The following is a 26,322-nucleotide window of genomic DNA, read 5'->3' on the forward strand; positions in this document are numbered from 1 at the left end:
TATGGTCCTGCAAATGGTTATTTTACTTGTGACTCTACCCACATTTAACAAGCATACAACATTGGGGGGGGGGTCTTTTTGAGACGGGTCTCCCTGTAGCCCCAGCAAGCCTGGAACTCGCTTTGTAGATCAGGCTGGCCTAGAACTCACAGAGAGCTGCCTACCTTTGCCTCCTGAGTATTTTCAAAATTATCAGAGAGAATAGCAACCTATCCAAGATATTCTCTGAAAGAGGAAAGATGGAGAAAATCCATTCACAATGTGGTCGAGTCAAACCTGCTTATAATTTCTTTTCTCATTTTAACTTCAGAAATATAGAGACTATAAAATGAAAAATAAATAAAAGCCTTGTAAGAGTGGTCAGCAGTGAAGGAAGCAATTTCCTTTTTCATATGCCAAATGTCTGCCATTGGATTTAGGCAGTGCACAAGGAGGCTGCTGAGGAGTGGAGTCTGGCTAGTCACTGATTAAAGACTGCTGAACAGACTTTCCCAAGTACATCTAAAACTGGTTCCCCCAAGTACGTCTAAAATTCTGTCCACTACAACTTCAAGTTTGAGGTCTATGAGTAAGAAATAAAAAAAAAAAAATGAAAATACAAAATAACATTTCTTTTGTTGTATCTCTGCAAATAAGTCTTTAAATAAGAAAACCTAACAAAAGGTCACTTCTCTTCTTTCTGGAAACACTTTAACCACAAAAGTATGACCACACCAAGCTCTACACATAAATATCCAAACCCCTTCCAAGTAACAGTGGATAAGGCCTCTGACCACAGCTCAGGTTATCAAGTTTTGTTTATGGCATAATGTGGTGAAGAGAAAAGATGAAGAACAGAATATTCTAGTGACTTTATCACTGAATATAACACTCCTTTACAGTACACTTGTTCTCAGCAGGAAGGTTATGAGAATTTACAAGGGAACACATGGGAAACACTCTGAGCCCTCTCTCCAGCAATCTGAAGGTGTGACACGCTTTAACTCTCACTTTCTAACCAAAAGCAACCTGAGACTCAGCAGCATTTTTCAACCCTGTGCTGATTACAGGCTGCCCAGGGCACTGGGGGGGGGGGGGGGGGGGTGCATGTAGACAGCCACACATCCTTCCATTTAAGTTTTCCCAGCTTATCTATCAAAATTACTAGAGTACTTACTTATTTCCAGCCATCTAAACATTGCAGGGAATTTGGCTGTTTAAAAGTTCTGAGTAGCTAAAATGCAGCTCTGAAGTCTCCACCTAGCTCACAAGCGGCACTTACCTTTGGTTTGCCATGAGGTTTGCTTCGCCATTTGAGATCTGCATCTTAGAGTCAGTTCTCACAGAGAAGTATCTTGGTTTCCTACGTCCATCCTCGGCTCCCACATTAATGATTACAAACTAAGCCCCTTCTACCCCACTGGCACCTCTCTGTTGTGACAACGCCTCCTACCAGATCATAACGCAGTCACTGGACATCAGGTCTTTACTAAACCAAACACAGGGTCTAAAGCTGACCTTAGGAATAAAAATACAAAGTCTTTTGTCACTGTACACGCCTATCTAAAATATTGAGGCATGATCCTTTGACATGTCTATATTTGTATGTATATGTATACCTGGTTTATAGCTTTTTGTAGGAACACATATATGTGACTCTATCAAAAAAGGCTAACATAAAGGTCTTTTACTGGTGATCCTTGTGCCTCAGACTACATGTGAGTGCCCTTATTCAGAGACCAATGACTTAAGATTTACTTTATTCCAGCTGAAGCATTCTTTTTTTTTTTTTTAACTTAGATATAAGGTCTCAATATAGATATATATCCCAGGCTGCCATAAATTTGGCAAGATCCTCTTAATCCACATCCCAAGTGCTATGATTACAGAGCGGGCTAATAGGTACAGTTAAGTATCCCTTTCTAATACATATCATTATGAACTGAAGGATGCTTCTGTTCAAACTCTGAATGGACAGATCAGCTGAATCAGTCAGCTCTCAAGTCTCAAGCTCTGGCTCCTAAGAAAATATAACTGTAAGGTAACTGCTTACATTCCTGCATGATCTGTCTGGGACTTCTTAGAAGAAGCACCAAACAGTGCATGTTAGAGGCATAAATCCTACTCTTGAAGAATCTAAACACAGGGCTCAAGAGAGAGAGAGTGCAGCAATTAAGAACACTGACTATTCTTGCAGAAGACTCGAGTTCGAATCCCAGCACCCACACAGCAGCTAACAACTGTCCATAACTCCAGTTCCAGGGGATCCGACAGTCTCTTCTGTCCTCCGCAGGCATTGCACAACACAGGTGCACTGCACTTACCTACATGCAGGCATACACGTATACACATAAAAAATAAAAATAAATATTTTTTAAAATTATAGATTTGTAATTGTCTTTATAAAAAAAAAAAGAATCTAAACATAAAGACTAGAAGAAACATTCCAGCAACATAGCAATAACTAGTGATGCAGAAGAAAAATTACCAGAACTGCTCCATGGGCAACATGCTGATTGCAAGACAGTGAGTAAGGTGGGGACTGAGTCGGCCTTTGTTCTCAGAGCAAATCTTTAATTTTCCTCTCAAAATCAAAGGCTCCGTCCTCTAAAGTCAGGCCTAGCCAGCTACATTTTTAAAGGCATAGCAGGGTGAACTTTAAAAGTCCATGCTGAGAAACCTTAAACTTTCCTTCAGGCTTTTTAGATGATCTGGACATTACATCAATCTTCTCAGTCTTTTTGTAGTTAAGGCATGGATTCACCTGCACAAAGGCTTAGAAAGGTGCCTGAGAATGCCATACTTCTCTCTTCATTTCACGTACATCGACCTAAAAATCCACCCTCAGCTTCTACTGCGATGCCAGAGACAATGTGGCCAACATAATACAATTAATGGAGGTGAGCATTCGGCGAGTATTGATACTTCTAGTTTACTCTTCTTTCTAAAATATCTACCCATACCATTTAATGGGTGCCCACAGCACACACACAATGTGTGAAAAAGTTTATTGCTATGGCTTCAATTGGAAAGGTCCCCACTACTCAAGTTCCAAATGCTTGCTGCGGTAGAGATCCCAGGATTTTGAAGATGCCAGGAATGTGAGGTGCCAGCCGGGCATTGGTAGCCACTGAGGGGAACCTGCTCAATAAAGTGGTCACAAGGTACTGCACATGTCAGGGCTGGTCAGGCTTGGCGGTGCTTAAAAGACGCCACCACCACCACCGGCCAGCCCTGAATGGTGGACACAGAGCTACAGTGTCTGGCAGTCCCTTCCTGGTTTCAGGTAAAGAAATGCACTCTTCCTACTGCCCAGTGGACACAGGTGGAGAGAGCATGCTGGACTCGCATGCACACATCTGCCTTAAAGCTGGCCATTTGGATTAAATTTTTTCGAGTTCAGTACCTGGATGTTACTCTAAATCTGCACAAAGACAGGTTTGTATGAGCCTTGACAGCAAATTATGAGTATTTAAAGGACTGGGGCTTTAAGATGCACATGGAAATAGCTGGTGCCATTTCTGTTGGGGAACTAAAAGGGCTGGATTAAGTTATGAAAAATATTTTGACTGTGACCTTTAGAAAACAATGTAATTATTTTGACTTCTCTAAATATAAACCTTCAGATATTTTAAACAGCAGGCAGTATTACCTGAAAAAGCAAACATTATTTAAAATAAATTAAGCTATAAGCTAAGGGAGCAATGGGCATTAGAACTGTTATTTAGAGAGCTCAGAGACACATGACTTCCTGTTTAATAAAAACATCACAGATGCAAAGATGTTTGGGAGACTTCTATGCACCTGAAAAGAAAGGCCTTAGGCTACCATGAATGAGAAGGTGTTTTCTTCAAAACTACTAAGAAACCACAATAATCAAGATAAGACACTATTTAAACATTGTTTTTTAATAGATCTAAGACTTAAACAAACTGGGCAATAATCAGCATTTTATGTGTGTTTTACGTCTTAATAGTCTTCAGATATTAGCAAGTAGGTAAATTTTAATACCCACTGTCTTGGAGTTAGCTACCAGTATAATGCAGTCAACCTGACCCCTCGGAACATCTCTGACTTCTGTTCCAACTCCAATCCCAACACCAAGTATCTTTTCATAATTGATGGGGGGAAAAATTAGACAATCCCCTGGGGTATGCACACCAAGTTAGAACCAATGGCTAACTTCTGGGAAGAATTCAGGTAAGGATGGTGTACATACCTGTAGCACAGGATCTTTTGGTTGGTGTGATTAACGAGACATGAGCTGTATCTGTGCATGGCCCACCTAGAAACAAAAAGGTAGGCACATCAGTCAGATATCTCCCACCTGCCCATAGCTGCGACCACGAAGAAAGAAAACAAAGTAAAGGGTCAACCTATAGTATGCAGGAGTGACAGCAGGTGGTGGTGGTGCGTGCTGAACCTGAGGTCTTACATGGAACAGTCTACAGAGTTCCAAAGTCTTTCTTTATAGTATCAGGAATTTCATAAAACATAGTTAAGTCTCACATGTTAAGTTTTAAAAAATAAAAACGTAATTGGAATTTAGATCCTGGAGAGAAGAAATCACCCAAAGTTTGGGAAGTGGAGTTCCTCTACACAGGAGGCACATGTCCTTTTGTGATCTCAGTGGTCACTGTACCTTCCAGTTTACTGTAAAACTGGCCTTAGATCAAGAAGGAAACTCCCTAAGGAATAATAAAGGGTTTTTCACAAAAAAAGTACAGATCAATTTAGTATATAAAGAAAGCACTGCTGGCCGGGGAAGAAAATCCAGTTTCATTGTAAGAAGTGGGCATGAAGAGCACCTTCAGGGGATCAGTGTGGCCCAGAGATTATGCAGGGCACAATCCAAGAGCATGCAAAAGATTTTCATTAGGTAGAAGATGAAGGCTTGGGAAGCAGTAATTTCATCCTGTAAGATCAGGACCATCAACACAACACGAAGCTGATACAGATCCACCATCAACCTGCCCAACATTCCCAACGACCACAGCCTACCTTCCAAAACAGGAAGCTACCATACTAACGTGAAGGCCCAGTAGTTCTCACCTTGCCCTGGGACAGCAGTATTGGTGATAACAAAGGAATACAACGCAAAGGCCAATGCTGCACATCTATTTTGAAAAGTCTCTCCAGGTGACTAGCTGACAGAAAGGAACATTTACCAGGCATAACTGTAAGCCACCTAAAATATGGCTTTATGTCACTGAAGTTACTCACCGAAAAGGAAAGAAAGATGAAAGAGCTCCAGGACCTGTTCTGTGAAGCTGTATCACCGAGGTCCATGGGGATAGAGTTTTGGAGATCTGACCTAGGCAGTCCACCATTAGCCCATTCTTTCCTATAGCACGGCTATGATGGCAGCAACCCTTACAAGGCACAGGACACCAACAGGACGTACTTAAAGAGAGGAAGAACCAAGTATATATGCTGGCAACTTCAAAAGGTACTTAACGCCCACTGCCCACCACCAGAGGTGAGTCCCACAGTCAGAGTGTGCAGTTTTATAGGAAGACAAAGCTCACGCACATAGAACACCACCCAGAAGCAATAAATGGCTGGATGGAGAAGAACTGCGTGCCAAAGACGACGACAGGCAGCAATGAAGAAGGACGTCTATCACTGGCCAACATCGCCTAGAAAACGCAAGGATCTGAAGAGGAGGCAAGAATAAATTGCAAAGTTTAGGATGACCTCTTAGAGAGCAGAGCATTTCGAATGAATATTTCGTTTTTACATATGTCAAATTCGCCAGCGAAAGCTTAAATGGGCAACTGAGACTTGAAAGCAGCAGCTCCACGAGGCAGTGCACTACTGGCAAGAGGACTGTCCCCACATTCCTAGGATTTCTCCAGACCCTTTATACCTCGTAAATGGGCAACTGAGACTTGAAAGCAGCAGCTCCACGAGGCAGTGCACCACTGCAAGAGGACTGTCCCCACATTCCTAGGATTTCTCCAGACCCTTTATACCTCCCCCAAGGTGCCACTTCTGCGCAAAGCTTTTGTTTTTGTTAAATGAAAACATTCCAACTTCTGGGACACTACAGGCTTTCACAGAAGACGAAGTTTAAGTCCTATAATTACTTCCTACTTTCTGAGTGTTCCTACGTAAGTGATCCTTTGTTTAACAGCAAAAAGAAAAGCGAATTTGCCAACAGGCTAAAGGGTTCCTGGACTGTCTCTGGAAAAAGCTTTCCGTTAGGTTTCATCTTCTTCTCTTTCAGCAGAATTTAAGCTTCCAAGAATCTTGTCATCTGTCACCATCATTTGTCTGGCTATGACTATGTTGATAGTGGGCACTTAAAAATGTTCATGAGTTGACAATATGAGCTGGTGGATTTAAGTAGGAAAGTAAAATATATTTTAAATTTTTTAAATGGATGTGGAACATAAAGAGACTGAAAAAGTGAAATACAGGTTAAATATCCTTCATATAAAATGACTGAAACAGAACTCTTGGTTTTTGGTGTTCTTAATAGATTCTTGAAGATTTTACATGCATAACAAGGTGTCTTAGAGAGAGGATCCAAGACACGAAGTTGTGTTACACTTCATACACAGCCTAAGCTGACTGCACACAGTATTTTTAGTGTGCTCACAGGTTGGCTGTAACCCACAGGAGATCAGGTATGGAATGTTCCCCTGTGGCTCCAAAGTATCTGATTTTGGAGCATTCTAGATTTTTGGATTAGGGATGCTCCAGCAGTACTAGAACAAGCCACATTTAAGTGATAATCAACAGATCAAAATATTAGAAATTTCCTCAATCTGAAAGTTCTGGGGTCATTTAAAAATACAGACTCCTAGCTATGAATCTGGAACTTTGATGCAGTAAGTTAAGGTGAGCACAGGAGGTGATTACTGCACATTGATCAGCCAGCTGGACATGCTATAAATATTAACAGCCCAGTAAATTCCAGTATCTGATAGCATTTTTCTTCAAGTCGAAGTTCAGTATTTGGCCAGGATCATGGGTTTCCAGAACAGGGTGAGCTGCACAGAAGTCAACTAGAGTGTATCAGAATGCTTTCTCTTTTTTTTTTTTGGTCTTTTTGAGACAGGGTCTCCCTGTAGCCCCAGGTGACCTGGAACTCACTATATAGACCAGGCTGGCCTCAAACTCACAGAGATCCACCTGCCTCTGCCTCCCAAGTGCTGGGATTAAAGGTGTGTACCACTATGCCCAGCCAGAATACTTTCTTAAACATCAAATAATCTACCCAGTAAACTCCAAGAAGGAAGAAACCACGAAATCAAAACTCAAGAAGTTCAGTTGGGACTCATGAATTAACACCCCATGCTTGCATCTGCCCAGGTAATTATCAAATAAGAGAAACTTCACCTCATCTGAAGGTTGAGAGTTACCCTTTAAAAAATTTCTAGTGAATGCATTTCTGTAGGTTTTGGCAAATATGCAGATAATTTTACAACCTCTGAGCATATCTCAACATACATCATCATGAAAATGTCCTCCAGAGAGCTTGTTAAACTAACAACCCAATCCAATGCATTCACTACATTAAAGTACAAATAGAACCATAGTTGAGCCAAGACAAATTGACAGGAAGAGTAACTGGCAGTGATAATGTATCCCAGCTTTGATAATTGGGCAATATTATAAACAGAGAGCTTGGAATTAAGCTTACTCTGGCAGACTATAACCTATGAAACATTTTTAAACCCAGAACAGAAGCATGTGAGTACCATATATATATATATCATAAATTGTATTGTCATCCAAACTTCACATACTTTCAAAATAGAGGAACTACCACTAGAGAGGACATTATCTGCTCTCATACAATTAATTACAAAGCAACTGTTAAAGTGAACGTAGGAAATTATAGGCTGCTCAAGAGAAACCTTTTTAGGTTTCTGTCCACAACAGGAAAAATATGGTGTGTGTCCCATGTGGTTCTAGTAAACAAGAGTTTGAACATTGATGGTAAGGCCAAAATGAAAGCATCTACTCCATCAAAAACAGAGTTGGTGTTTCCTTTCTGGAATTTCTAATGCCCGAGGAGGGAGCTGGCACGTAGGCCATAAGTCTCAGTAAACTCTGCTTCCATCCTTGCTCTTCCTAAGCAACAGGGCGGAACAGAAAGACCCAGTAACAGAGAGCAAGGTGAGGGAGCCACTGCATGACTGGGAGTTAAATAGGTGGATGGGGGCGGGGGGACAGGAAGGATGTTCAGTAGACTGAGCCTGGGGTAGTAAATATATGTTTAAACAATCAAAATCATGATACTGTGATCCACAGAGGCTCAAGACAACTAATGATTAAAAAAAATTGCACTAAACAGTTTTAGTGCTCAGAATTTTAAGTTGGGGATTCTAGCAGAGAACAGAATGTGTCCTATTAAGGAGTTCAGAGAGTCCTTTAAGAATTAAAAAAAAAGTTCATTGGTCAAGCACAAAGCATAATCACTGATCTAGGAAAGTTTCACAGTCCTTGGAAAGCTCAATCTCAGTTTTCTTTGGAGAGGCCAATGAGTTCTCAGAGTAGTCACCATGACTCAAAGGTGGAGTCTTGGGAGCAACTGTCTGTCATATCTATAGCCTGTATTGTAGCACTGACTTAAGAAAAATAAGTTCTGTTTTTTTGTTTGTTTTTGTCTTTTTGAGACAGGGTCTCCCTGTAGCTCCAGCTGTCCTGGAACTCGCTATGTAGACCAGGCTGGCCTCACAAAGATCCGCCTGCCTCTACCTCCCAAGTGCTGGGATTAAAGGCGTACACCACCACGCCCCGGCTAAAAATCTTGACATTCCTTGCTTAACATGATGGTCTCTGGGAAGCAGACGACATATTAATGAACCTGAGCTGCATGTGGTGGCACTTGCCTACACCTCAGCACTTGGGAGTCAGGCAGGAGGATTGTAAATTGGAGGTCACAGCCTGGGCTACATTACAAGACCCTGTCTCTAACCTGAACTGCCTTTCAGTCAATCAGCACAAGTGCTTATTGTTTCCCTTTGCTAGACTAACTAATTTTCCAAGTTTCTTCATTATCTGGAGATGTGTAAGAACAGATTAGCATTTTGTATTTGATGTTACATTCAGGACTTCTTTCTAACATGCCAAGTTTCAACAATTTAGTCTGGAATTCATAAATGGATAATGCTGTGGGGGCAGCTAGTGGTGTGTGACCAGGGAAGTCTGAGTATTCTCCCTTTTCTTCCAGGGTTGTTTCTATTCTGGTATTAAAGGTGTCAAGTGTAATGCAGCACTATGGGTCACAACTGAAATTTCAAGAAAGCTATGAAATACTATTCTTTGGCTGTATTTCCAATAAGCAGAAACATTTCCAACAGGGCAATGGATTTCCCTGGGGAAATAGTACTGATTTCAGCCTGGTGAGGTTGAAGACAGGCATGGAATTTGCATATTCACTTCACTGTAACCTGCCAAAACAGGACTTCATAAAGTTATCACATTAACCATCAACATTCACATTTCAAAGTGAAGTATTCTGAAAATTACAGTCTCCAAATAGAGTTATTGAGCATGTCGGAAAAAACCCTGATCAAAACTCTCACAGTAACGAATTCCCCAGGCCACTAGAAGACTATAACTCAGGGAGGATGGCTTCAAGGACGGCTGCATTTACAACAGCAATGCTCTCAGACACTCAGATTCCAAGTCTAGGCAAAACAGAAAAATAGCATTTCTCCTTTACCTTGAAGGAGCACCCAACAGTCTACTCTGAAAGGCTTTGTTAAAACAGCCACCATGGGTGGTTATTTTTGACTCCTGGTTCCACCAGATTTCACTGCCTATAGTTAAACCATGTGCAAAAAAGTATCAATTGGGGAGCTAGAGAGATGGCTCAGCAGTTAAGAACACTTGCTGTTCTTCTAGAGGGCCTGGGTTCAATTCCCTGCATCCATATGGTGACTAACAGCTGTTCCAGGGATCAGACACCCTCTTCTGGCCTCTGTGGGGCACTGCACATACATGGTACACTTATATACATGCAGGCAAAACATTCATACACATAAAATAAAAATAAAATATTTTAAACCGTATCAATTGGGGAAAATGGACTGTTCAAGGTGTCAGTCAGCTAAAACCGCTCAATAATCAAATATTCTATCAGCTCTTCCCCGTAACTGCAAAGCATTAATATATGGAAACAGCCATTCCTTGAGCAGATTTACAGCACTTCAATTGTCTTGCTTAATTAACATGGCATTTACATAACAGTATCTAAATCCCAGCAAAAGGCACTGTGTGCTAATTAGAATGCATCATCCCTTTCTAACTAGCTGGTCAATTTCACTCTATCAGGATCCCTACACTGTTTACCTCTGCAGAGGCTCACTTTTCCAGGCTCACCATTCATTCTAAAAGCTATTTCAAACAGATTCAATGGTTACAATTCTTTTGCCTCTTGAGAGATCCAGAATTGAGTTTGTTGAAGCTTTTCAAAGAGGTGGGGGTAGGAGACAGGAAAAAGCTACACAATGAAGACATAAACTACTGTCTCTACTGCAGTCATGTTAAGAATATAAATATTCTTATAATATTATATTATTGAATATTATAATATTCAAATAATCTTCAGCAATAACACAGTCCCTCGCTAAACACCTTCAACATAAATGTGATGATTTTAAATGGCAACAAACTGGTGGTAATGAGTACAAATGACAGATTAGAATGCACAAAAAAATAAGTCACCTCTTCAGAAAAGAAATTCCCACCTTTCTCTGGCCCTACCCTGCAATTCATGACTGCTTTAATCAGACAGGACAAGGCTAATCTGTCTACACAACTGGGTTTGAAAAGTTCCATTAATGAAAAACAAGGAAACATAAAGATATAATGTGTGGGAATCTTAAGTTTACAGGAAATCAGCACAGATAATGGCCTTCCCATTTCTCCAAGTGAAACTTCCAAATTAAACTGTTTCTAAGGATTGTTACAGAATTTCAGTGCTAATCTCTCTGTCAAAAGCTCTAGTCCTAACTCACTGTAGGAACTCTCACATCATTTACATATAAATTGGGGATTTATGAGATCTTCAAAGTGGGCTGGATCTTGCTACTGCTATTGTGCTCAACAACATTTCACTACTACTCCATCCTGACTCCCTAAGGATAACAGTGCTGGGCATCTCTCTGAACACTAAGAAGTGTATGTGCATGTGTGTAATTACCACCCTGCTTGTTCATCATAAATAAAATTCTTGCCCAACACTGTCCAGTGGAGCAGCACAGAGAGGAAATCTAGTGGGCTCTCCACATGCCCACACTGACAATGCTCTCAAGGAGGCTGGCAGGCAGGCAGGTAGGTCTGCTCAGAACAGGCAGGTTCTGAATGCTCTTCTGACCTATAATAGCACTAAGGACATGAGCCTCAAGGGTAATGGCAGTCTCACTTTAGTAATGTAGCACAGTAAGTGTTCAAGCCAAAAACAACTACTGATAAATCTAAACTTCTGTGGAAAAGAACTTTCACTAATATTAAAAAAAAAGCTGATTTTTCACAATCTTTATAGGTTGATCTAGTATCGAAGTTCATAAGCTCTGCAGTCCTCTAGCAACATTGTTATATTTAAAAATTACTAAGGCTAAGGCTGGAGAGATGGATGGCTCAGCGGTTAAGAGCACTGACTGCTCTTGCAGAGAGGACCGGGGTTCGATTCCCAGCACCCACATGGCGGTTACAACCATCCTTAACTCCAATTCCAGGGGAATCTGAAACCCTCTTCTGACCTCTGGGGTAGTGCATGACACAGATACACTCACATACATGCAGATAATACACTCGTGCACATAAAAAAAATTAACTGAAAAAATTACTAAGGCTAATAAAGAACTTCATACAGGTACCATATTGACAATATTTACCTATCTGAAATTTAAAATGACAAAAATTTAAATGTTTCATTTAAATTAACAAAACAGTTACATTTGAATATAAAAACCTTTTTATAAAACATAACTATCATTTAAAAAAAAAAAAAGCCTGCCAAGCTTAAAAGAAGACACTTGCGGGCTAGAGGGATAGGACAGCCATTAAAGGTAAGGCTAACAACTAAAACATTAAAGACAACATTTGAGGGATGGAGATGGCTCAGCAGTAAAGAACACTAGCTGCTCTTGCAGAAGATCCAGGTTCAATTCCCAGCATCCACATGGTGACTAACAACCATCCAAAACTCCAATTCCAGGAGATCTGATGCCCTCTTCTGACCTCTGTGAGCACTGCATGACACAGGTGCATCTACATAAATGTAGGCAATATACTCATATGCATAAAATAAAAATAATAAAATAATTAAAAAAGAAGACATCTGAGTTCTGCACCTGCACCTCCAGCCCATCTCTTGCAGGGTTCACATGAAGAAGCCCACCCTTTAGATAAATAGTTGGAAAGACTTTGTGGACCCTAAGCAGGACTTAACAGGTCACAGGCCGCACTACAGAACAACCAGCACAGAAGAAATCAGTGAGCCTAGAAAGTTAGCTCCTTTTCCAATTCTCCTGCATTCCTTCCAAACCAATGTCTTATCTCACTCTTGAAAAGACAAACGCATGCTCTTGGCATAAGTAATAGTAAAAGATTTACCTATTCTCAAAAATAAAAAAGTTAATATTTAAATAAATAAAAACAAGAGACATAAACTCCATAGTTACAATTTCAAACCAGACATTGTTTTTGCTGCTCATGCAGGATGACTAAAATATGTTTCACAGAACTCAAAAGGTTTTGGGGTAAGCCGTTAAATGCGACCACTATCAGTTTTTCAGGTGTGAGAATGCGGCAAAGCTATAACAGTTAGCAGTGAACTTCCAAGACATCTCCATCCTAGGGATCAAAACCAGAGCCCCTTTGGGGAGGTCAAAATATTACTTGGCAGGGCTGGAGAGATGGCTCAGCAGTTAAGAGCACTGACTGCTCTTGCAGAGGACCCGGGTTTGATTCCCAGCACCCACATGGCGGCTATGAGCCATCCTTAATTCCAGTTCCAGGGGAATCCGAAGCCCTCTTCTGCCCTCTGAGGCATTCCACGACACGGGTGCACTCACATACATGCAGGCAATATACTCATACACAGGTCTAATTTGGGGCATGGCTTTGTTTTGTTCATGACAGAGTACATTTGATATGGATAGGAAGCCAGGGCTGTCACCATGCTAATTTAGGCTTCAGTTGACTATTTACAGGCTTAACTAGGGCCCAACTCAGATTTGCATTTTTACCTTCAACACAAGCATGCTTCTCTAACACTAATGGAAACACTCAGCACTGGAAGATGATTTTTAAAGCACAGGTAGCAAGAGCATTCTCATAAACTTTGGTCTGCACTGGAAACAGCAAAAGGCTGTTGTGCCTACCTCAGAAAGAGAAGTAAACTGTGCAGGCTCTTCACAGGAGGTACAAGAAGCAAGACATCCATCCAGACCACAGCTACTGCCCATGAAACTGTAAGAACTCAGTACACAAAGGCCCCTCGCTACCTCTTTGCTCAGTCCCTCTGAAGGACGCTGTACCAGTACTGTCAGTGTATTCACGGTGACCGTGAATGAAGGGTACTATGCATGATCTACACAGCTTGATTTATACAAAATAGTGAATACTAACAAGACCTCTCTTTGCCATGAGTGGCTAGAAATGTCACAACCTGAATTATGTTCCAAAAGAGCTGTAATGATATTTGGGAATTTAAAAAATTCCTTACTAAAGTGGTACCCCATTGTTCTTATTAAATCTAAAGAGTTATCTCTGATCAAAAAGTGAAATATTTTATGAAGTAATGGAAAAAATGAATATGAAACACGAAGTTATGCACCTTTTTTTTTGGGGGGGGGGGTCCTAGCAGCTCTCAATTGTCAGAGAATTGCATAAACCTAAAATGTAGTCATGTAAAGTTAAAATGACAACTTCTAACACATCTAAGTGGGCGCCTCTATTATAATAGGATTTTTTCCAGCCAAACATTTTGTCATAAATAAACCTTAGATTTAGTTTAAAGTCATCAGTGTCACCCAATTCTTGTACCTACACAAAACAAAAACATGACAATTGCAAAGGGCTCACCTGATGAGCCCTGTGGTTGCTCAGTGTGACCTTTACCTTCATAGACAAGTACAAAACTTTTAATTTAATAAGAGTTTCTTTTCAACATCTATACTTGCAAAGAGGTTGTCAGTAATGAGATGCTTCAAAACCAAGTCTGTCAGTAACTGTGCAATCTTACAGTGGCCTAAGAAAGACTTTATAGAAACTAAATTTCCAGATTTGCAGGACTTAGGGGCCCTGGAAAGTAAGTTTTAAAAGTTTGCTGTTTGTCTCTTTTGAAAAAAAGTCTTAAAAGGAGAAATTCAGAAGATAAAGGCAATGCAAATGAACAGCAACTACCTTCTCACAAGAGGCAAGCAGCAACCCACAAGGGGCAAGACAGGCAAAGATACTCATTCTAAACATCTGAGGTGAGCTGTCACCACAATGAGACACACAATTTTAAAATTTTTATCTGTCTAGGGATTACTTCCTAGTACTATTAAATATTAAATCTATTATTATATGTTGTTAATATCTTAAATGGTAGCTGCTGGTACACGCCTTTAATCCCAAGATTAAAGCCAGAGGCAGGTGAATCTGAGTTCAAGGCCACCCTGGTCTAGATAGTGAGTTCCAGGCCACCTGGGGTTGTGAGTCCCTGTGTCAAAAAGACCAAAAACAAACAAACAAACAAACAAACAAACACAGTATAAGCAATGAGACACTTTAATGTATCAAAACATATAAAGCAGTCCATAAAGTAGGGGAAATAACAGTAAAATTTTTCTAAATATTTAAGTAAGCACTTACAGAGCACTGCCCTGCTAAGTACCACACGGGACACACTGAAGTCTAGCAAGGCAGCGTAAAATGAAGACTTTGCTTGTTTGGACTCTGAGCTTAGACACAGAGATGATTCCCTCACATCTAAAAGGTGACCAGTGAAAGACAGCTTGAGAGAGCAGGTGTCACAGGCAGGGACCACAGAGTTCTTTAATGCAAACAGAGTGAATGAAATGATTCTGTGAGGGCCAGGTAAACTTTGGGGAAAGAGAGGCTTCCATTTGGTTCACAGACCACTACTGTTGGGAAAAGCAGGCCGGTCGGCCATACTGAGGGCCAGGTACAGGGGAGGACATCTGATACAAGATTAAAAACCTGAAAGAAGACATGAAATTGGGAGGGAGATGTGTTGGAAGAGGGGAAAAGGGAGTGGAAGTGATCAAAATACACTGCATACATATATAAACATTTCAAAGAATAAATAAACATTATTATTGGGGGTGGGAGGAACTCGAGAGATGGCTCAGTGGTTAAGAGCACCAGATGCTCTTGCAATGGACCTGGGTTCAGTTCCCAGCACCTACATGGTGGCTAGCAACCATCTGTAACTCCAATTCCATGGGATCCAATGCCCCTTCTGGACTCTGCGGGTGCCAGACATGCATGTGGTGTACATCCACACATGCAGGCAGAATACTCATAAACATAAAATAAAGCATCTGGCTAGACATAATGGTGCACACCTTTAATAACAGCACTCAGAAGGCAGAGGCAGGCAGACCTCCATGAGTCTGAGACCAGCCTGGTCTACATAGTGAGTTCCAGATAGAAAGACCCTGTCTTAAAAGGAAGACAGAAAAGAGAGGGGAAGGGGGGGAAGGGGGAGGACATAACAATCTGGATGACATCATGACAGTGCTGAGGCAACAAAGAATATCCTTCCTTCATGCCTATCAATCATCTGACAAGTTTATGACCTAGGAAAACATCAGAAACAAGAACAGAGCTTACAGATACAACCCTATGAAAACACGGGAGTGGCAATGACAACTTTCCAGATTCAGTATTTTTCCAATGAACCAACTACATACAGGATCATAAACAAACACAAATCAAGAACTACAAATAATATCACAGGCAACTAAAGGATAAAATCTAGAGCTGGGGAGATAGTTCAGTGGGTAAAGCACTTGCTATGGAAGAGTGAGGACCAGCGTTTGGATCCCTAGCCCCCACATAAAAGCTGTGTGGCCATGACAGCCCACCTGCAATCCCAGCATGTAGAAAGCAAGATGGGATCCCTAGACCAAGCTGGCCTGCTAGACTCGCATACCTGGTATGCTCTGGGTTCAAGTTGCCTCAATATTAAGGCAAAGCACGTCAAAGAAAATATTCCACATCAATCTTGGGCCTCCACTTGCATACACATGTGTACCCTTATATACACATATGAACACAATACCACACACACACAAAATTAGTTAGTGTACTTGGTACAATACATAGCATTAACAGTGCATTTAGTGGAAGAAATTTTAGAAATAAGAATAATATGTGTCAGTTTTTCCAATAAATTTAGAGACCCAAAGTGGACATTTTGCACTTTAGTAGTGCCTTTTGTGTGCAGGAGCTATGCTTCAAAGACCCCCAAGAAGGTTCCTGGAACTGCAGCAGCAAACTCTCTACTATGTTCTCCTGGCACATACCTAAAAGTTTAATTCATGTATCAGGCACAGTAAGAAAGTGACAACTGTAATATAGAAAAATTACAACAAAGGGCCTGGAGAGAAGGCTCAGCAGTTAAGAACACTGGTTGTTCTTGCAGAAGACCCGGCTTCGAATCCCAGCACCCACATGGCAGCTAACAACTGTCCGTAACTCTAGTTCCAGGGGATCTGATGGCCTCTTCTCATCTCTGCAGGCAGGCACTGCACGACACAGGTGCTCTTACCTACATGCAGGCAATACATGCATACACATAAAATAAAAATAATAAATAAAATATTAAGAAAAGGAAAAATTACAATAGTCGCAATAAAATTGCCAACATCATTATTCTTGGCTTCTGGGGATCATTAGGTACACAGAGGGCTACTTTGACATAAGCACTGCAACCCTAACAGTTACCCTGAGGACTCTGAGGCTACGATAAAACAGCAGGCAGCATATAGAGCGTGGCCAATGGGGGAAGGTGGGACTGAGGTCCCAGACCACAGAAGGCAGGATGGCACAAGACGACTTCATCCTACTCAGAATGACACAAAATTAAAGCCCTGAAAATTGTTTATTTCTAGAATTTCCATTTTTATATTTAACAAAGACTTTTACAGATTACAGAAGGCATTCCTACAAACCAGCAAGGGAAAATAGCTAAATACGCAAAGAACACAGACAAGCAAATTGGTTTTCAAAAATTGAAAACGTGGTCCTATATCATGTGAGTACTTGAAGTCAGAATTAAAAGTTAACAGAAGAAAAGCAGCAAGTGAGGAACTTAAAAACTGTTTCTCTTTAACTTGACTCTTATTTGACTGGTTAAAGGTCAAATGATACTACTTGGGTGCTTGGATATGGTAGACTAGAGAGAGTTTCTATAAGCAAACACTACTAATTGCTCAAGCCCTGCATTTTGACAAGGAACAACTTAAAGACGTCCTGCACTGACTCAAGAGTTAACAGTCATTCAATTCAATGAAGCACATAACTGTGTATTAGCAAACTGCACTGCAAAGGATCAATCTTTTTAGAACAAGGCCCTAAACAAGCAGCATGCTTTACAGAACCAGCTTTAGGATTAATAAATAAATGTACTAGAAAAAAAGCTCTTAAATTAAAATCAAAAGAGACATTTAAAGTTTGGGCATTCTTCATTACAGAGAGAATCTTCCACTTTGAGACTATTATATTTCAGAAAAGCTCCATCTGTTGTATAATTATCCCTGATAAATGGCCTGATGCTTTGAGCTTCATTACAGAACAGGGAAGGGAAAGGCACACACAGAGAGAACTGTAAATAAATCTCCCTTCCATATTTCACTTAAAACCAGCCCAGCAGGAAGCCATAAAATATTTTTAATAGGTAATATTTTCAAAACATTTTACTGGAAGAAGCCAGCCTGCTCTGTCCAGTATCTGCCCTCTCAAAGAAGCCAGTATGAAAAAGGAAAATTGGCTTCATTTGGAGATTACTAGAAATTTAATTGGAAAAATTAAAAATTAAAAAAAAATTTATCCACTTGGTGGTAGTGGTAATAATGTTGCAGAGGGCAGAGTGGCCTTGCCAGACCCTACAACAGGCATAAAGAACATATTAAAAGGCATGACCAGCTAGATATGATGGCTCACCTCTATGAGTCTAACACTCAGGAACTGGGGGCAGGAAGGCTGCAAGTCTGAGACAGGCTAGACTGCACAGTGAGGCTTGTCTAAACTCTTCCATTGTTTTCTAAGTCCCTGGGAAGTTAGGATATCACCAGAAAACAGTTTCCAAGGAAACAAAGGGGGTTTTGTTCAATCAAATTAATTTACTCACTGCTAAAGAATGCTCTCGAATCACTATTTTGGAAATTAGCATCATATTAAAAAAAAATCTAGGAGTTTAAGACCAGCATAGGCAACACAATCAGTCCCTGTCACAAAACCCAAACCATACCAAACCCAAAACCAAAAACAGTAGCAAGATTCAAACAAGAAGGGAGGGTGGGAGGGGACCAAGGAAGGAGAGGGGAGGGGAGTCAGGAGAGGAGGAAGGGAGGGGAGAAGAGGGGAAGGGAGACAGGAGAGGGGGGACAGAAGGGAAGGAAAGGGAAAGGAGGTGAGGGGTGGAGAGGAAGGGGAGGGGAAGGAAGAGGGTGAAGGGGGGAGGCAAAGGAAGAAAGAAAAGGCATCCAGACTGGAAAGCACGAAGTAAAATTATCCTTGTTTGTAAATGTCATGACCTCATACATAGAAAATCCTAAAAATTCTACCAACAATTATTAGAACTGATAAATTTAGTAAATGTCCAGGACACAAGATCAATTAAAAAAAAATCAATAGTGTTCTATATCAGTAAGAAACTTGCTGAGAAAAAAATCCAGAAAGCCACCACACTCACAATAGCTACCAAAACAATCTAGACATAAATTTAACTGAGAGCCCTGTGGTCTCTACAACATGATACAACACTGAGGGAAGGAACTGAAGAACACAGACAAAGAGCGGAGGGGAGCGGGAGGGGGGGCAGACTGTAGCACCCATACACACATACCCTAAGGGAAAGGTATCTCATATTCATGGGCTGCAAAATATTGTTAAAATGGTGATACTATCCAAAGCAGTTTATAGATTCAGTATCATTCCTCTCAAAATATCAGTAATATTCTTCACAGAAATATAAAATGAAGCCTGAAAATTCATGTAATTCACCAAATATTCATAAAAGCCAAAGCAATCCTGAGCAAAACAAGAACCTAGAAGCATCAAATACTACAAAACTGTGTGATAACCAAATCAGCACACCACAGCCCAGAGAACGCCATAACACTGAGCAATGGAACAGAATGGAGAACTCAGAAATAAATCCTTCTGCAGCCAAGGGATTTCAACATAGGAAGTAAAATACACATCAGAAAAAGAAAAGCATCTTCAGTCGCTATGCTGGGGAAAGTGGATATTCACATGCAGTGGAATTAAACTAGAACCTTATTGCTCACCATCTATGGAAATAACTCACAATGTATCCAAAGAAAGACTCACTATGTTGAAGAGGAACCTGCATTCCCACATTTCTTACACTATTTACAATAGCCAAGACAGGGATGACTTGGGAGACCATCCCTACACAAATATGTGAATAAAATGCTGTGTATGTACACAATGGAAAACAGCCACAAAAATGAAGTCCTGTCACGTGACAACAACATGGATGTTTTATGAAATAAGGCAAGCACGGGACAAATTTTGCGTCCTCTTACATATACGAATGTGAAGCTTAAAAAAAGAAGATGAAGTGCTCGTTAGTGTCCAGCGTTGCACCCCACAAAGACTGCTGAGTCAATGTACAAATAAACACAGACAGAGCAATCTCATGATCACCAAATCCAAATGACTCCTCAGCTCACAACCTCAGCAGCATGTTCACACATACACGCACTGTGCTGGAGTATTTCAACACATGGGTTCCAGATCCAAATTTGCATGTTGGAACATGGGCTCCTCTGCCAGGCATAAGCGCTGTAACTTTGGGAGAAGTTAATGGGTCTCTATACTCTAATGTCCTCATCTATAAAAATGGGTACAATTAACTGTCCCTCCCTCAAAGCTATGTTATAATTAAATGCTATGGTTAGAAGAGGGCTTACAATATAGCAAACTCCTCCTAAGTGTGAGCAGTCACTGTCCTTATTACAAAGCCCAGGCTGTAAGTTGAAATCTCCTCCGTTTCCGAGGCTTGCTCACACCAGTCTCCTCTCTGATTTCTTCAACTGCCTTCTTTGTCTGTTGCTCTCAGAATGCAGAGGGGCTTCACTCAAGTCTGTTCTCACCACTTTGAAGCACTGTGTGTCCATCTTAGAGTTCTACTGTCTGAAGCTAATCTCATTTCCTGATTCCTCAGGTTTTCTCTGTAATGTGCTTTCCATATAATCCACCCTGTTTCCAATTCTGTCAGGCTGTTTCTTCAAAAGAACAGTGCTACTGTCACTCCATGGCTGCTGTGTAAAGTCCAAATTGCTAAACTGGGCATTCAGGCTTCTACCACCTGGCTATAGTCACCTTCCCAACGTCATCCTTCAACAACAGCTATGAAGGAGTCACCACCGTTGAGGAGCTTCAGGCAGTTTCCAGCACAGCTGAGGCCACACACTGTCTTAATAACTTTCTGTCTTCAGTAGCCTTTCTGAGTAAGCCGATGCCCTTCTTCAACAGCATGTATTAAGAACCACTAACATGGGTACACACAGCCAAGTGCAAGCTTTCTAAAGCCAGCACAACTGACAGGGTGGGCTGGATCACATTCTGATGTAGCAGGATGTTCTATGCAATATAGGCTCTTAGTAGCTCCCTTGGCCTCTAAGCATTTCCACATGTTCTGGGGAGGGGGGAGGGAAGCTTGCTCTTGTGCCATCCTCTGTAAACAAACACATTTAATTTCCCTTACTAAATATCAAACTCTTTGAAGACTTTATTGTATATTCTCAACATGACTGAATACAGTAATATATGAGAGATTTAGATAAATATTTTTTGTTGCTAACCTTTCCAAAATTAGCAAACAGAACATTCTGACCTATCATTTCTAGACAGTCATTAAACTTGAAACACTAAATTTCAACCTTGTTAAGTGTAAGAGGCAAAAACTGCTGTCATAATATCCTTATAATTTTCAACAAATACTATCAGTTATAGTTGTATCCCAAAGGAAAGGTTAAATACAAAGTGATACAGAGGGTCAGTGTGATGACTCAGAGGGTAAAGGTGCTTCTGCACAGGTTTAATGACCTGAGTTTATTTCCTAGGTCCTACAAGGTGGCAGGAGACAACGGACTACAGTACAGAGAACTGTCCTCTGACCTCTATAATATACCAAGACACATGCACACCTGAGTTTACTTGTTCTCTTGTGCACTCGATCTCCATGCCCCCTTCCACATTAATAGTATTACTACCTAAGTTAAACACTTAACGATGGACAAGTCCAGTCAGTAGCAGGGGTGGGAGCTCAATACCAGCCCTAAACCAGTAGTTTTAAACAGTAACTGTACATTAGAGCTCTCTGCAGGTAAAAGCGTGGTGGCACACACCTTTAATCCCATCACTCGGGAGGCAGAGGCAGGCAGATCTCTGTGAGTTCATCACTTGATAAAGTGAGATGGCTCAGAGCAGGTAAAGACACTTGTCCCCAAGCCTGGTGACGTGGGTTTGATTCCCAAGACTCACACGATAGAATTAGAGAATCAACTCCTGCAGTTCTGTCTTTCACATGTATGTGTGGCACATGCACCAACACACAAATGCATTAATAAAAATGAAATCTAAACATTTTTAGAGGCTGGAGAGATGGCTCAGCAGTTAAGAGCCCTGGCTGCTCCCACAGGGGACCCAGGTTTGGTTCCCAGCACCCACATGTCAGCTAACAACTGCCCCTAACTCCACTTCCAGGGGATCTGCTGCCCTCTTCTGGCCTCTGTGGGCACTGCTCATATGTGATACATACAGGTAGACAAAACAGTCATACACATAAACCAAAAACAAATTTTTAAAGAAAACCTCAGTGGATGCTAATATGCATATACAGGTAGACAAAACAGTCATACACATAAAATAAACCAAAAACAAATTTTTAAAGAAAACCTCAGTGGATGCTAATATGCATCCAGAGGGCAGCCACTGCTCTAGGCTGGCTCCAAACTTCATGTCCTTCTGCAGTGAACATAGAACATGTCCTTCTGCAGTGAATGAAGGCGCTCTCCTGGGCAGACCTCACATTCCAAGGAATGGCTGACATGCTGCTCTACCTTGTTGAGCACAGGTCCCATACCTGCATACTCATCTTGAATAAAAAGAACCACCATCTTGTATTTGAGACTAAGCATCTGTGACCAAGGTACTCACAGTGAAATTCCTGGGCCCTCCCCACCACCTCTCATGGTGTAGACACTTACATTCCTCTTTGCTTGATGAAGTTACATTCAGTTCTGTCGGAAGCGACTGCTGGTTCGGACTAAGAGTTGGCATGGTTATCGAGGTATTACTGTTGTCACTGGTGGTCTCTTCAGAAAACAAATCTGATTGGCTGTTACTTGTACTTGGAGCGGAATCATCGTCTGGTTGTTTCTTTTGAAAATCTATAGAGAAAGGGTATAAAAACTAGTTTAACTAAAAAGCTCACAATTAAGAGTATCAGAAAATAATTTAATTTAAAAGTTATATGCAACAGTAGTAATGAAGGCAAATTTGGATAATTAAAAAATATGGCAGTAGGCCGGGCGTGGTGGCACACGCCTTTAATCCCAGCACCTGGGAAGCAGAGGCAGGTTGATCTCTGCGAGTTCAAGGACAGCCTGGTCTGCACAGTGAGTCCAGGCCAGCTGGGGCTACAGAGATCCCCTGTCGCAAAAACACCAAAAACACAAAAACAAAAACAAAAAACATGGCAGTAAAACAATGGTCAAAAACGTACAATTTGTAGTGAATAATTAAAATCTAAGTTTCCCAATGCCCTGTTGTTCAGAAAATGGACACTGATTTCAATACTGAACTCTGTAAAACTAAAGATGCATGTCAAAATTTCAAGAGTAATCAGTAGGAAAAAAAAATGAAAAATTGATACCAGGATTGGAGAGATGGCTCAGCAGTTAAGAGCACTGGCTGCTCTTGCAGAGGACCCAGGTTCAATTTCCAGCACCCACAGGGTGGCTAACAGCCATCCATAACTCCTCCTCAGGTAACTGCATGACACGAGTGCACTTATAAACATGCAGGCAATACACTAACATACAAAAATAAAAATTATTGACACCAATAGGTGAGAGGTCAGAAGGAAAACAGCAGCACAGAAAACAGCAAAGTAAATAGAAACCACATTAAAAATGGCAGAAATAGTGAGTGAATGAATGGTATTAATAATAGTAATAAATGTAAAAGGACTAAACTTATCAGCAAAGACCAAAAAACAAAAATGAAATCAGATTACTAAGTAAACTCTAGTTGCATGCAGTTTACAACAGACACACTGAAAACATATGGAGAGCGGGGTTTTAGTTGGTGACCTTTTTACTTCTTTTTTAAAACATATTTTATTTTTTGTTTTATGCTTATGTGTGTATTGCCTGCATGTAGGTAAGAGCACCCATGTCATGCAGTGTCCACAGAGGACAGAAGATGCTGTCGAATCCGCTGGGACTGGAGTTACAGACAGTTGTTAGCTGCCATGTGGGTGCTGGGATTTGAACCTGGGTCTTCTGCAAGAACCAGTGTTCTTAACCGCTGAGCCATCTCTCCAGCCCCCCCTTTTTACGTCTTAAGGTAGTGATGGGTATACAAAAGTAATTTCTATCTATAATATGTATTTGTCTCTCTGTAATCTCTGTATTTTTCATTTAAAAATACCTGATACTACTATGTGAAGTACAAATTATACTTTCAGTTTGAAGAAATGAAAAACGATCCTTAGAACTTCACATTGACTTTATCTTTGAGTAAGAAAAGAAAATCTCTGCATTTTAACATGTTTCTCAGCATAATAGCTAGCATCTTTGACACATTGATCGAGCAGCCAGTCTCTGAACTGTTCTATGCATAAAACTAATTTACTTTATCCTCAGAAAAACTTTGAAAAGGCAAATATAAACAAGTAACACTATTCTGTCCCTAAGAAAATGGACATTCAGAAGACCCAGGGAATCTGCTCCAAGTTAGCAGCAGATGAAGAGCAGGGCACTCTGACTTGACAACACAAGTCATAGTCCTCAGTCACAGGACAGGATGGAGACCAGCAAGCACCAGCCCAAAGAGGGCCTCGCTGCAAGAGCCACCTACTTCCAGCACAGCTTCTTTTCTGAATATTTCTCGTAGCCACTTTTTTTTTGGCTTTTTGAAAAATATTTTATTACTTTTCACGTATAATGCTTGCATGTATGTAAGTGCACCGGTGTCATGCAATGTCCAAGAAGGTCAGAAGAGGGTGTCGGATTCCCTGGAACTGGAGCTATAGACAGTGTTAGCCACCACGTGGGTGCTGGGAGCTGAACCTGGGTCCTCCAAAGAGCACCCAGTGCTCTTAATCACTGAGCCACCTCTCTAGTCCCTTTATTTTTAAAAAATGTTTTATTTTATGTGTATGAATGTATTGCCTGCATGTAGGTATGCGCACCCATGTCATGCAATGCCTGCGGAGAACAGAAAAAGCTGTCAGACCCCTTGGAGCTGGAGTTACAGACAGTTGTTAGCTGCCATGTGGGTGCTGGGATTCAAACCCGGGTCTTCTGTAAGAACAGTTGGTGTTCTTAACAGCTGAGCCATCTCTCCAGCCCCCAGTCCCTTTATTTTTTATGTATATGAGTGCTTTGCCTGCATGTAAGTGCCCCTATGTTGTGCAATGCCTGCAGAGCCCAAAAGAGGTAGTCAGCTCTCCTGGAACTAGAATCACAGATGACTGTCAGCCGCCATGTGGGTGCTGGGAACTGAACTTGAGTCCTCTTCAAGAGTAGTTAATGGTCTTAACTGCTGAGCTGTCTCTCCAGCTCCTAAAGGGGTATTTCAAAATATAGTAGTATCTGATGAGGATGAGAAGTGTAGAGATGTAAGGTCTCACACACTGTCATGGTATATGAGCACTATGGCTTTAAAAGATGTAGTTTGATAATAGGAATCAAGAACCTTAACAACGTTCATCTTACTTGACAGAGGGAAAAACGGGAGTTATTTTTCTGGTCTAAAGAAAGGGCCACCAGGCCAGCGTCACCTCTTCCTGCTGCCCTGACAGCTGGCAGCACTGCTCTCTGCACATTCCTTTCACCCAGTATCTGCTTTCTGATTAGCACCAACCATAGAGAAGGATGGACAGAGAGACCGACTTAAGAATCGCAGAAGTCCACCCCGAAATCAAGAGGGAAGATGATGTGACGAGTGAGGAAGAGCAAAATGAGGCGAGGCGACTGCTTCCCTCCACCCTTCCCTAGAGACCAGTGCTGTGGAAGAAAGGTCTAGAAACAGCCACTTCAGCTGGCCGCATGCTGCAAGTTTTGTTCATTTCTTATTCTACAATTCTGAAGTAAATGGGAAAGCTAGAAATCTCCAAAGTTAATTCATTTCACAGATGAGAAAATAATTAGGAATAACTACCCCTTTTTACTGGTGCCGTTAATGGTATATTCTAAAGTAGGAATTTTTAAAAATAAAGCTGTCTGAGAGAGGTGTATACAAATAAAGCTTTTCTAAACCAAACTTGTAAAACCTGACTTAAACCTCTATCCCTTAATAGGATTACTGTTCAAAAGTGAATAGCTGCCAAAATGTTGATGCTTACCTTATTATCGACTAAGGAAAAACTAACTTCTGTGCTCCTACAACCTCCAGAAATGGGAAGTTTCCACAGAAATAGTGACCCAATGGTGCCAACTAGAGGAAAATGAGCAGTGAAGGGGGCTGTGTGAGGGGGATGAAGGCCCTGGGGGTGGGCTCCAACACACTCTTCAGGCAGCTTTTCCCCACTGTTTGCAGAATGACTTTTCACAAGTCAACACTCTTACCGCAAAATACCTCCAAAAAGACTAGGAGCACCATACAAGCACCTGCCTGGCGGTGCTGGCAAGCCCATACACCCGAGCAGCTGCTCTGGAACTGGACAAAACTGAACCTTTACTCAAAACTCACCTTGCACAATCTTAGAACCTGGCAGGCAGAGTTAGGGGATCACAGATCTGAGGCCAATCTGGGCTGCAGAGTAAGTTCAAGGCTAGCCAGAGCTACACAGGAAGCCTGCTGCACAAAACCAAAGGGCTCAGTGGGAGGTACAGGGAAGTGTACCTCAGTGGTCTAGAGTGCACAAAGCCTTGGTTTCCA

General features: G+C 41.2%; 1 protein-coding gene across 2 annotated transcripts in view; it reads right to left on the reverse strand.

The window, feature by feature from the left end:
• Positions 1 to 26,322, reverse strand: part of Zfand3 (zinc finger AN1-type containing 3) — a 262,402-nt gene that overhangs the window by 44,909 nt on the left and 191,171 nt on the right. Inside the window, exons 3-4 of one of the 2 annotated variants that reach the window (XM_008840047.3) lie at positions 22,422 to 22,604; positions 4,199 to 4,264 (exon numbers count right to left, since the gene is read on the reverse strand). In XM_008840047.3, coding sequence (XP_008838269.1) covers positions 4,199 to 4,264; positions 22,422 to 22,604 — 249 coding nt within the window. The remainder of the gene's footprint in view (positions 1 to 4,198; positions 4,265 to 22,421; positions 22,605 to 26,322) is intronic. The other variant, XM_029566915.1, reaches the window with a different exon arrangement.

The sequence above is a fragment of the Nannospalax galili genome, unplaced genomic scaffold (genome assembly GCF_000622305.1).
Source record: "Nannospalax galili isolate Female #2095 unplaced genomic scaffold, S.galili_v1.0 scaffold538, whole genome shotgun sequence".
Taxonomy (NCBI): Eukaryota; Metazoa; Chordata; class Mammalia; order Rodentia; family Spalacidae; genus Nannospalax; species Nannospalax galili.